The 13228-nt window shown below is 46.9% G+C and overlaps 1 protein-coding gene across 1 annotated transcript; it reads left to right on the top strand.

Annotated features, from left to right (window-relative positions):
* Window positions 1–640: 640 nt before the first annotated feature.
* MBD3L1 (methyl-CpG binding domain protein 3 like 1) lies at window positions 641–10373 on the top strand. Its single transcript, XM_043902243.1, has 2 exons — window positions 641–752; window positions 9344–10373. The coding sequence occupies exon 2, from the start codon at window positions 9362–9364 to the stop codon at window positions 9947–9949; it is 588 nt and encodes a 195-aa protein (XP_043758178.1). The 5' UTR covers window positions 641–752; window positions 9344–9361; the 3' UTR covers window positions 9950–10373.
* The last annotated feature ends 2855 nt before the right edge of the window (window positions 10374–13228 follow it).

The following is a 13228-nucleotide window of genomic DNA, read 5'->3' as shown; positions in this document are numbered from 1 at the left end:
ACAAAGGCCTCTCCACCCGGCGGAGCTGAGCACCCAGGATCCCGCGGGCGTGAGATTCACGGGGGCCTCTGCTGCAGCCTGGGCTCCTTGAAGGCGCTCCCTCCCGCACAGTCCAGGGGGTGCACATCTACCCAGGCACAAGGGAGGTCAGAGTGTCTGCCCCACGGGCTGTGACCCCAACAGGGCTTTGTCTCTGCAGAGCTCCAGGGCAGTTTCGTGGGGTCAGTCCAGGATTACAGCCTCCTCCTGCTGCAGCGGTGGGGATCATGGGACCCTCTCCTCCACCCCAGCCCATGACTCTCAGGCTCCCTTGCTTCTGAGGCCCAAGGATACGCAGATCCAGGCTGGATGGCGCCGCCGCCTCACCACCAACCTCTCAGTTCTCAGGCAACCCTCCTGAATTCCACGCACGTTCCCTGGAGAACCTCTCGGCTCACCAAGAACCACCAGAACCCCCTGAACCCAAGCAGGCCCCCAAAGCCCCCGGATTTAGGGGGCACAGGCCAGCGCTGTCCGGCCGAGCTGACACAGGGATTGACTGAGGCCTCGATACTTTGTAGTGACGGCGCCTGCCCAACTCCTCTCCGGAGGTGCCGCGGGAGCGCGCGCAGAGCATGGCGGGGTGCCGGGAGCATAGCAAGTTCCGGGACAGGTTCCTGACGGTGAAGGCCTTCCTCAGGGAAGAGGGTATTGCGCTGCCCCACCCTCCGACCCTGTCCTGTGACAAGGCCAGGCTTCTCCCAATAGCTGTGGTGAGTGAGGTGTGGGCGCCTCTGGCCTTTCTGAGTCTGGGGTTTGCAGAGAGGCACGTGAGCTGCAGAAGAGCCTCCTGGCTGCGGAGTGCCTTCCCCTGGGTTGCAATTGATTGCGCTTGCCCAGCAAATGTTCTGTTAAAGTTTAATGTTCTGAGCCACGCCGCCCCTCCGTTTACTTAACTATCCTGGACACCTGCCCTTCTCAAACCGGGCCCACATTTCGCTGCCCGAGGGTACTTATCCACACAACAGGGCCCTGGTGATCGGCACTCAAATCCTTTCCAATGGCTCTGTTTTATCAGCAGCGTCCTGTGGGCATCTCTGCCCTCTGCCCCCTCACCTGGTCGTTTTGCCCCAGAATCGAGGAATTTCCCTGGAGATGGAAGCAGTGGTGTCAAGCACACAGGCCCTGGGGCTGAGTGGGCTGCAGCTCCCAGCACCTCTAACCCCCTTTGGTGAGGACTTTGACACCCAGGACTGTCACCTCCGGGAATGGGCCCTTGGCCCTAGCCTCCCGATCGTGTTGGTCGACAGAGGTCATACAGCGGGAAACTAAGCCAGGTGTGTGCCCTCTGGGCTCACAGGATAGTGGGAGAGGCAGAGGAATAACGGGGCACTTCCACGTAACTGCTGGAAGGTACGGTGAAGTGGGGAGCCGCTGAGAACCTAAGACACCTGAAGAGACCCTGGCAACTTTCCCCAGAGGGGGCATCTCAGCTGAGAGCATCTTACTCTACCCCCACAGCCCAAGGGTCCCCGGGCTCACTGGTTCCGCCCTCCCCCCCCCACCCTACCTCCCGGCAGCCCCATCCCATCCCATCTTCATCCCCAGAACCGCAGGGCCGAGTGTCAGGAGCGACAGACGTGCCACTCATGTGGCCACTCACCTTCTAGGGTCCCTAAAACTCAGACCTTTCAGTTTTAAAGCATTTCTTTGTTTTGAAACGATAGAAAATTTACACAAAGTTGAAAATGGTAAACAAAGATCTTTTTGTCCTTGAAAATTTTGAGAACAAGTTAATGACCAGATACCACATCCTCCCTTCACTCTGGGTGGAGACCTGGAGCTCAGCCAGGAGGCCCCGGCCCTCGGGGGCGTGGCCAAGAGGAGTGACAGGCACACACGCATTGGAGAAGGTTGCGGCCTTTAGGAGGACCATTTGGGTTTGGTGGGGACAGAGAAGGGTGATACAATGGCTGCAGTCTAGGCACCTTGTTATCTGAGTAGCAACAGGCCTCCCTGCGTTAATAGCACTAAGACCGTCATCCCAGTGAATTCTCAACAAACAGTCCCGCTGAGCTGAGAAAACAGAGGCTTGGGGATGTCAGCTGGCTGCTCACGGCCATGAGGTCAGAGCTGAGGACCCTCCGGAGTGTGGACTGCTCACCTTTCCCTCTGAGTTTCCTGAGGCTTGATCTGCCCCTGACATGGAGGGAGAGGGCTGGGTGAAACTCATCCCTTCCCAGTTAGGAGACAGTGAACAGGGCAGATGTGCTCAATGGGGATCCTGCTGATTTCAAATAAAGACTTGGGTTTTCCTTCATATTGTAGGGAATTTTGAGACTTCCCTTATATAGATCCCAGGTTCAGCAAAAGGACAAAAAAGCAAAGATACATATGGCCCAGTGCTAAGTGAAAACAATTTTTTTTTCTCTACTATCCAACAAATTTGTGAAGAGTGGCTTTCTACCCTCTGACATTGCTAGTGAGGGAGGAGTGGACGTCGATTCCCTTGGGAGTGGGACTGAGGGGCACTCTAGTTGGAAAACCCTGGCAGGGCCCTGGGGGGCTTCAGATTCAAGATGGGATCCCAGGCCTGCCCTGGTCATCTCAGGCCCTCCACAACCATTCTCAGATCAGACTGACCCCAGCGGTTGGTGGCCTGGGACATCTGCCCCATAGCCAGGGCAATGGGGTAGCTGAAGTATCTACCGGCTCCTCCAGGATCTCCTGGGCTAGGTAGTCAGGCCGGGAGGCATCAGGAGTAAGCCTGGCTATCACTACAGGGCGCCTCCACCATAGTTTTGCTCCCCAGGTCAGGCAGAGGACCATCTGCACAGAATCGAGCCAGAGAGGGAACAAGATGACTCCTAAAGGGTGTGTGGATAACACCAGGGGCAAGGAACTTGGTTCCCAGCGCTGACCTTCCCAGCCTGCCAGCCTTGGCCAGGGATGCTAATGATGGATGAACAGACTTCCAACACCTAACAACCTCCTCCTGCCCCCTCATCTCCTACCTTCCCCCACCTCTCTCTCTCAAACATGCAGAGGAACTGACCAGATATGTTGGGCTGCCCATGTGGAGTTACAGCTGTGGCCTGGTAGGCCTGGCCAGGGCTGCCCTGTGTTACCTTCGGGGGCCTCTTGTCAAATGGCCAGAGGCGTTGGAGGTGAGGGCTGACCCCATGTCTGAAAAGGCCCCCACTCTCAGCTTTCCAGAAGCTGGGGCCTCAGAATGTCAGGCCACAACTTGAGAACAGGTCACTGCGTTGAGCACCTCTGGTCATGTGAGTAGGGATAGCTAGCTGGCTCTAGAACGTGGCTGCTGGGTTACCACATTTCAAATTCTGTTTTGCTGTGTCACCGAGGAAGTGAGGTCACTTCTTCCTTCATGCAAACCCACTCAAAGCCCCATCTTGACTGCACAGCCCTCCCCACTGCTTCTTGGTAATGGAACCAGGATCCTGCTTTGAGAAGGCAGTTTTCTATCCTGGAAAAGCCTCCTGGGTCCTCCCGAGTCTCCAGACCTGCACAGTGGGGACCAGGACAGAGTCTACTTCCTGGGGAAACTGTTGGTGGGTGTGAAAAAATGCCTTCAGCATCTGTGTGCTGGTGTCACGTGTATCTGAGGCACAGATCATTATTACAAGAAGGGTTGGACACCGCAGGGAATACCTCTCGAAGCAGGTCTGGGTTCCAGCCAAGTGATCTTGGAAAAGTCATTGCCCACTGGTCTCATTTTCAGGTCTGCACCTTTAAAGGGTAGAAATCAGAGGAGATTCAGATGTTGTCATCCACTGGCATAAACTTTCCAACCCTCCCTGCTTAGATTCAGGTCCTGTGCCTCTTGGTCTGTGTGCTGGGCAGGCTCCACAAGGACTCTCAGTGACAGCTGCCTCCAGGTGTGTACATCCCTATGTGACACTGACATCCTCGTGTGAGCAAAAGAATGCAGCCCAGGTGATGGGATGTCACACCTATGACAATAAAAACTCTGCCACTCCCCTCTTACTTGCTCTCGAGTTCTCCCTTTCTCCCTCTGTTCCTCTGTTCCTCTCTCCTTCTCTGTCTCTCTCTGTCTCTCTCTCTCACTCGGTCTTTTTCTGGAAATGGGAGAGCAACCACAGATGTTTTGAGCTGCCCTGTATATGTATGTATGGAGGCCCCATCGGGGAAAGTCGAGGGAGAGTTGCGTCCAACAGACAGATAGGAGCTAGGCTCTCAGTTCAAACAGAATCCTGACAACACCCATGTGAGTGAACTGGGGAGCAAATCCCCCCAGAAGAGCCTCAGATGACATGGCTGTCCCAGCCTGAGAGGCACTGCAGGTCAGTCAGAAGCACCCAGCTAAGCTACATCCTGATTCCTGAGTCACAGAAACAATGAGGTGTTGAGCATTTGTTGTCTGAAGATACAAGGTTTGGGAGCAATATTGTTTATGCCTCAGTTTTTGTCTCTGATACTTGGCAATGCTAACTCTACCTCCTGCAATGTTAGGGAGAGTATTAAAGAGTGAATGTCTAAAAAATGCTTGGAACACCTGGTACATCTCAAACTCTGTATCTATATGTTACAAATATGTGTTTACTATTATCTAACACCGTCTGCATGCTCTGGAGGGTGGAGACTAGTGCCTGGCTGAATGTAGAAGGCACCATGTAACACGATGGGTACTTGAATGACTGATACGGTGAAGGCATGAAGTATCTTATGTCTCACTGGCCTGTCAACACACATGTGATAAGCCAAGTCAGACCCCAGATCTGGGGGGGAGAAGGGGCTTTTCATGGTTTGTAGCCATAAGTCAGTCTTCCTGGGATCTTCTTGGGTAGGGAGGGGACTCCCTGGGTGGGACTGGAGGTGGTTTTCTGGGTCATCTGAGCCTCTTCTAGGGGATGGACAGAATCAATGAGCCAAGGACAGACCCTTGCCACAGCCCAAGGCCTGGAAGACAAAAGGAGGAAGGAGACACCACCTACTCGGACAGAACAGCAGGGTCTAGGAGGAGAACCTTAGGGCCTGTTCATGTCTATGTATGGATTGGAAAAGAATTTCCAGACATGGTGTATTTCAGAAGGGAGTGAGTTTATTAAGAACAAAGGGCAGAGATAATGAGAGGCACAGCATATATGAGGAAGAATGAGAGGAAGATAGAATTTGTTAGAGTAGAAAATGCTGTTAGAACAACAGGCCGGCTCAAGGAGAGCCAAACCCTCTTGTGGGCTACTAGCCAATTTTTATAGCTTCAAGACAAAGAAAATTCCTGCTAGAGGTGGAGCATTAGGTGATTGGTCAGGATGCTATAGGGTGTATATTTCACCTAATATGGAGTCGAAGAAGGTCAGTTTAGGTTAGGGGAGCTCATGGCAACAGTGGCTATGGGACTTGGTCAGTTCTGGATAATTTTGTCCCGTGAGCTTGGTACAGGGCTCCATGCCTGTGACCTTGGTATAGGAGTCCAGAGGGTTCATTTTGCCAACTGCTTGGAAGGCTATAGACTCAGAACTTTGAATGATTCCTTTTGACTTTGAAAATTCAACTTTCATCTTTTTCTGAATGATCTGTGTACATATGTCTTAAAAGAGTTTCTTAAAAGAAACTTTCTTAAAAGTTGTCTTAAAAGAAGGTTTCTTCTTGTAGAGTGTGAGCTGTAGGCCTCAACAGGACCATGAGAAGGACCTCATCTCCCGGGTGCAGCTGGAGGGGCTGTTCCTGGTTCCAAGACCACCATGGTCCTTGAATGCTGGGAATCAGCCGCCCCTAGGGGAGAGAGGCTCAGACTGGGGGAGGTGAAGAGAGGGAGGGAGGGAGCTGTCAGCCACTTTCCTCTCCCCTACACCAACTACCTGCTGCCAGAATATTTTTCAGCCTTAAAGAGGAAGGAATTTTTGACATACATTAAAATATGGATGAACTTGAAGACATTATGCTCAGTGAAATAAGTCAGACGTGAAAGGATAAATACTGTATGATTCCATTTATATGAGGTTCCCTAGAGGAGTGAAACTCCTAGAGAAATGGTAGAATGGTGGGTGCCAGGGGCTGGGTGAGGGGGAATCGAGATTGAGTGTTTAATGAGGACAACATTTCAGTTCTGCAAGATGGAAAGAGTTCTGGAGACGGTGGTCGTCAAGGTTGTGAAACAATATGAGTATGCCGAATACCACTGAACAGTACACTTAAAAATGATTAAAGCAGGACTTTCCTGGTGGTGCAGTGGATAAGAATCCACCTGCCAATGCAGGGTTTGATCCCCGATGCAGGAAGATTCCGCAGGCCTCGGGGCAACTAAGCCTGTGTACTGCAACTTCTGAGCTCATACTCTAGGGCCACATGCTGCAACTACTGAAGCCCTGGTGTCTAGGGACTATGCTCCTCAACAAGAGAAGCCACATAATAAGAAGCCTGCACACTGCAACTAGAGAGTGGCCTCTGCTTCCCACAACTAGAGAAAACCTTCACAGCAATGAAATCTAGCACAACCTAAACAAATAAATAAATAAATTTTTTAAATATTAAAAAAAAAAAAAAGAATCCCTCCCACCCAAACATTTCTGCTCTGTCCTGCACCATCTTCTTCAATTCTGTTCAGAACTCACTGGGGCTTCTTGGACCCTGTTACCCAGCGCACTAAAGATTTTCTCCTCTTCTGTGAGCATACCCCAGTCCTTGTCCTATTTCCTGCAGCTCACAGAGTCTGCACCCTGGTCCTCTCTTTTACCTGAGGGACAACTGGGCAGACACGGAAGATGAGCCATGGAGAAAATGTTTCCCTGGCCCGTGGCAGGAAGGAGAGAGAAGTGACAGTGTGATGTTGGGAAAATTCTCCAGGTGCTATCACAGGGGTGGAGCCAGGGGATTTGTCAGCAAGGACTAGTCTGGTTGGTGGGCTTGGTGGTTAACTAAGAGGAGGGCCAGCATAATACAGTTGATGTGCTGGTCATCCAATCAGAATCAACCTAATGAAGCCCAAATTAACACCATCTGTCCTCTGACTGATTCACTAATAATGATGTTTGTATCCTATCATCCCGATTTCATTTATTGGCTACAGTTATTATTCTTTACATATCTTGTATGTTTTACATAGTAAAGATGAAGTGATTTTTTAAAATGACCCTGCTTCAAAAGTTTCTCAAGTGTATTGAATTAATAGCAGAAGTCAATGAGCAGGAAATTCTCCCTGAAATTATCCTTAGTCTCTGGTTTTGACTCATCATAATTGGTAAACTATCTTGACTTCTGACTTCTTTCTTGAGATTATTCTGGTAGGAATGCAGCCTCAAGGCATTTGAGACATAGTGGTGGGAATAATGTTTGGTTTAGAAAGTGTGTGTGTGTGTGTGTGTGTGTGTGTGTGTGTGTGTGTGTGTGTGTGTGTATGAGAGAGTCTGCTACATCTTGGGGTGAGGTTGAGGTAGATAGACTCTTTCCCATGGGAAGAGCTTTGCTGAGCTCTTTCTGTGGACTTTATTTTCTCTCATGGCTTGAACCAGCACGGTCCAACAATAACTTTAAGCACTTTATATTTTTCGTAGCCACATCTTAACAAGTAAAAACAAACAAGTGAAATTATTTCAAATGTATATTTTAACTCATTACAGCTAAAGATATTTTCATTTGTGAATGCAATCAATGTAAAAATTAATAATGACGTATTTTACTTTTTCAGTATTGAGTTCCTGAAATTTATTTTGTGCTTTTCACTTGCAGCACAATTCCAATTTTTGAGACTTCATTTATCCAACATACCTATTCCATATTTAGCTATTGTAAGGTTCACAGCTATAAAATGAGATTCATGTGTTTAAATTGTTCCAAAGATACTTAAACATTTTGCACTTAAGGACCATGTTGGATGAACAATGAAAAGCTCCATGCTTGTCCTAGTAACAAAGTGGTCATTGTGACCTGACCAAGGGAAGCCCCCATAGAATGGTGAAGTCAGACAGTAGTGTGAGGAGGTCTGAGGAGTTGGTTGGAGGTGAGAGACACGTGATGTAGATCACCCTTCTCAATGGTTCATGACTAAGGGGCAGTAGTAGAAAGACTGTGGTTCAGGAAGTTCCTGGGAAGACTAGGTGAAGGCTTTCTGTGTAGTTTAGAGAGATTTGTAGGTACTTAAATGCTGAAGGAAGGATTCAGTGGAAAAGGAGAGGCTGAAAGTAAAGAGGGATATATTGGGATCATGAACTTACTAAGAAGGAAGAAGAAATGAGGATCAGCATTGGAAGACAAAAGATGCTTCTTTAAATATAATTAAAGAAACTTTGAAAACAATGGAATCTTAGAGATATTTGCAGATTTGGGAACTACCGTGGTAAAATTTCATTGTAGTAGTTAACAGCTTCTTTGTGAAATATCAGGCAAGTAAAGGGACATGGGATGTGTGTGAAGGAGAAAGGAAAGTGGAGAAAACCTGAAACAGACTTTGGGGAAAATTCAAAAGTAAATATGCCAACACATAAAAAGAAAATGAAATTTCCAGGCATTATGAATGCTTTCCAGAGTATGCAGATGATTTTGGACTTGCAGTGGTAGTAAAATATCATGTTGTGTGCTTTTCTTAGCAGTTACCATAAGACCAGCAGTAGCAATGGTGTGTAAGGCAGTCAAGTGCCAGGTTTGAAGTTTGTTTTTTTTTTTTTTTTTTTTTTGTAAGACAGATGTGATGAGCAGTAAGGAATTTTGGATTATTCCAAGAGAATTACTGAGATCATAGTCCATAGAACCCAGGATTGATATGACTAGAAGGCAAGAAATTAAGATGAAGATATGGTGATCTGGTATAACATGATCTTGAGGAGCAGGTATCTGTTGTAGGAGTCTTGGAAAAAATCACAGACCAGAAATTAGTAGTGAGTTAGTAAGTTTTCTGATGTATTTATTTAGAACATGACCAATTTGTTGGATGTAAACATCAGGGATATGGGTGAGTTGCTAAGGGTGGGACAGTTGTTAATGTCACTATATTCTTAAGCTCTAAAGCAGCTATGAGCAAGCGTCAGTGGGTTAACCAAATGAAATCACATGACACTGAAGCATTTGGGATTTAGAAAAAGACTGAAGACCATGTGACATAAGCTACCCAAACTTGTGCTGAGAGTTGAGAGTGATGAGGACAAAAAAGAATATAGTCATACTCGTTAAAGAAGGGATGTTACAAACTGGTGAAGGAAGAATGAGCTGGGGTAACCCTGAGTTTTGACCTTGAGCTTTCTGTTCTTGACTCAGATCTGCTTGATGATGTTCAATCTAACCCTGGAGGGACAAAGAGAGGCTGAGAGTACAAAAGAGCCAAAATAATGGTCCAAGAAGGCAGATTTCATTTATCATTTGGATCCAATTTCATGGTTTATTTTCATAGGGTACAAGGACAAGAAGTATGATGGTGAAGACTTCACAGAGGAAGCATTGTGACTGTGGAAAACTATCCAAACCAAAGCCTGGTTTAAACATCTCAATCCCTCTGAGGATGTCCAGTTACATATTTAAGAGACCAGTGACTAAAATCACATCCCATCCCAGCAATGAGGTCAGATGTTATCCCTGGGAGGAAACATTGGACAACCCCCAACAGCTCTACTGGCAGAAGAGACTGCAAGGACTCCAGGCCTGCAGCAGTGCAGGAGAACTGTTAAGTCCTCTGGATCTAGCCAAAGTCTTGCGAAAAATTGCACCAAGTTGCCCAGGTGAGTCCCTTCCACGGGTACGTGCAGGTGGTCCAAACTCCAACCCCATGGCCACCTCTGCCTGGTCTTCAGATTTGTCGCAGACCATTCCAGGAGCTGATTCCAGCACCCCACAGCTCCTCTGCAAACAGTGTCTGGTAACCGAGGAGGATATCAGGAATCAGGAAAGAAAAGTGAAGACAGCAAGAGAGAGACTGGCAATAGCACTGGTTGCCGATAGACTGGCTGGTGAGGCAGAGAAAGTGTGGGACCAAGAAGGATGCCCTGGGCCAATGCTGTGAAGAAGAGAAGATGATGCACATGAAATTTCACACAACACTTTATTAACATCTCTTTGCAGTGTTCTTGCTTTGAGTTCTTGAAACTTAAGATATACTAATACTTTCCTTCATTGTAAATTCTGTGTGACAGAAAATATAGACAGGGATTTCCTTTTGAGGTGGGAAATTGAGTTCTCTCATTTTTAATTACTATGTATGTTATTTGTATTTTAAAGTTAACAGCGTTATCAAAGTCATGAGATTACTCAAGGTTTTGCTCTCACAGTTACAAACTCCCTAGCCTGAATTACATTTTTTGTGTGTGTTTGTAATATTTCCCAATAGATTCCCAAACAACATTTCATTAAAAGAATTTTACATCTATATTCTCAAATAAGATATCTTTCTATTTTTCTGAGTTTTGTTGCATATGAATTCAGAAGTGCACGTAATGAAATACCAGACTTTCCCTTGTTTTCTAGACCTACTTGTGTTTGAAATTTTATTTGTGAAAATTGACATGTCATTTGGGAGAATGATGCTATCAAGAGAGACTGTTTTCAGCATCATTAATCTAATAAGCCTGGACTTGTTTATATACATATATATATATGTCTATTTGCCTGACCACATGTGCTGTACTATTCAAATTCTTTTCATCATTACTTACTTTTTCCTGGTGGATTTATCAATTTCTGAGAGAGATTTTTTAAAAAATAGAGTATCTGTATTTATGCCTTCCCTAAAAATTAGACGTTTTTAAATTGAATCTTCTCTGTCATGTGGCAATCATCTGGAACTTTAGTTAGAATGCCCTATTTTAAAACCAGTAATGATTTAGATACACTAATTTTTTTCTCTTCCTCATGACTCCTTTTACGTTTTGGGGGGTTCACATTTCATCATCATGATGTACACTCTTTACTGGTTCTTTCACAGGTGGCCCTAGGGAGATCAACTTTGGGTCTGCCAGTATGTTGGAAAATGCCTTATTTCTTTCTCTGACCGTTTGGCTGAGTGTTTAATTCATGTTCTAAGTAATTTTTTTCCTTCCTCATCAAATTAATATCTCCTTCCATATCTCTAGCTATAAAATGGAAATAAAACCTCATGGGGTGATGAGCATAACTGAAATGATGCAGGCAGAGTTTGCCCATCATGCTACTTAGCAGGTACCAAGCGTCAGCAATGATAGCTGTTATCATCATTGGTTGTCTGCACAAGGTGTAGAGATAATGCCGACTCTTCCAGTAAACTCAAGGCAAAACAGTACAGCTTGCCTTATGTCTGGCATGCTTGTACTACTTGTAGAGGAGCCTCTGCTTTAACTGTCTAAATGGATTCTGTGTGGAAGAAATGAAGAAATACTGCTTTGTTTTTCCCTCAGATTTTCCTCCCTGAGTTTATTCATCTTTACATCCAAAACAGACACTGTTTTTATAGCCTTGGTGTTACCCCGGGACTCATGCTTCCCAGAGACCTAGTCATTCCAGTTTCAAGTCCCAATAAGTAGGGTGACTGCCTCCATATTCATGACTCACTCCTCCTTGGCCTGTTTCCCATCTTGAAGGACTCAGGAGGGGAGAGGAGGCATCAAGGCAGATGAATATGGAATCTCTCTTAGGCAGCTTGAGACTGTTGGGGCTTTGGGGTGGAAGTGTGGAGGAACAGTGATGTGGGTCACGGCTGGCATAGCGTCCAGGGGCACATATGCTCCAAGGATCCCTGGGAGGGGAGATGATCCTGCCTTGAGGTCACATTTTAATTTCATTTGAGGCCGTGTCTGTGCCTGTTTCACCAATCCTGATATCCCTGAGGGATGACATGGCATGAATTGACAAGACCCAGGTCACAGTTTCCTTGAGGATTTAATGGAGGGTATAATGTTTATATGGATCCCTGTGAACTAGACAGGAGCCAGGTCAAGAAGGACCGAGAAACGGTGTCCAACTCCTCTGCTTTATTCTGTTCCAGCCAAGCCCTTTGAACCCTGGATGGGAGTAAAGGGGCCTCGGGAGATCTCTTCTAGGTAACAGACCCAGGCGTTGTGGCTGAGCCTCCTACACCTGGCCCTTGCTCGTACAAGGTGTTTCCAGGAAGTGATGTTCAAAATGCTAGATGGGGTGGGTATCAGCTCATGGGGTGGGTATTCAGGTAAGCTTGGAGCAGTGTTGTTTACCAGCCATATTGGAAGCATTCTGTATTTTTAATCATCAGTGCTGTGTCTATGCATATCTTCAGTTTGGTGGCGTTTCCCCTGTTGGACCTTCACATGCTTCCCTCTCATGCCTCCTCTTTCAAAGGTCCAGTAAGAAAGGTCCACACCACCCTGATAACCACAGCACAAGACTGTGGAAAAGCACACAGTCATCCCAGGGATGGGGGTGCAGGGGGGTGCTATAAGCTCATGGGCTTGGGCCCAGCTTCCCCATTAGGACCAGTTAGCAACAACATAACTAAGTATGTAAAGTAGCGATCGTCCCAAATCATAGGCCTCAGAACCACAGGGTCTCAGAAGACCCACTGGACAGCAAGGAAAGTATGGGATCGTACACTGGCCAGGATTTCAGTCAGTTATCCGTATGAAGCAGAGCTCAACAGGAGCCACCAAGACCAGCCAGGGAAAAGTGACCACGACATAGCTGATTGGCTGGCAAACCTTCAGGGAACTTCTGCCCTAAAGGGGATTGTAGAACAGGAGTGTGAGGATGCTGGAAATCCTAGGTCACCGGGAACTGTGATGTTTATGTAACGAGGTCCAGCTGTAGCCTCAAAAGCTGCATCACAAATCTTTACCCCCGAAGAGAAAATCATTGGGAAAAGGAATTCTGAGGTCATGGACAGGATCTCAGGAGGACTCAAATCTAGGCCTAGAAGGGCCAGAGGATGGAGAGTTCTACTGCCTTTAGTTTTTCTACAAATGACCTTCCTCTGGCCTCATCCTATCTACTTGCATATGTTGATTTCTTTGCATGTTTACCTCACTTAGAGCTAATGCAATTCAAGATATTAAACCAGAAAACTATAAATTCCTCATATTTGATCAAAAGAAACCTCCACAAAAGAAGCAGGAAGTGTCTCTTCTTCCCACAGAGCTGTCAGATGATGGCCACTGTCCAGGTGCAGGACCCAGACCCAGGAGGTGTTATTTAAACACACAAACATTTCAGGGGTTCTTGTGCGATCTGTGAAAGTTTGAGGGGCAGCCTCTGCTCTTGACCCAGCTGAATAACATGAAATGAACCCGCCCTCTGAGGAGGGAGACTTGGGGCTTCCTTCATCAGCCAGAGAGCTGGCCCT

Source organism: Cervus elaphus, chromosome 5 (genome assembly GCF_910594005.1).
Source record: "Cervus elaphus chromosome 5, mCerEla1.1, whole genome shotgun sequence".
Classification (NCBI taxonomy): domain Eukaryota; kingdom Metazoa; phylum Chordata; class Mammalia; order Artiodactyla; family Cervidae; genus Cervus; species Cervus elaphus.
The sequence above is the reverse complement of the archived record's forward strand: the minus strand, read 5'-3'. Positions and strand labels throughout refer to the sequence as shown.

Bases quoted from the DNA above. Each gene is read 5' to 3' on its own strand.
- MBD3L1 (XM_043902243.1), top strand. From the start codon at position 9,362: ATGATGGTGAAGACTTCACAGAGGAAGCATTGTGACTGTGGAAAACTA.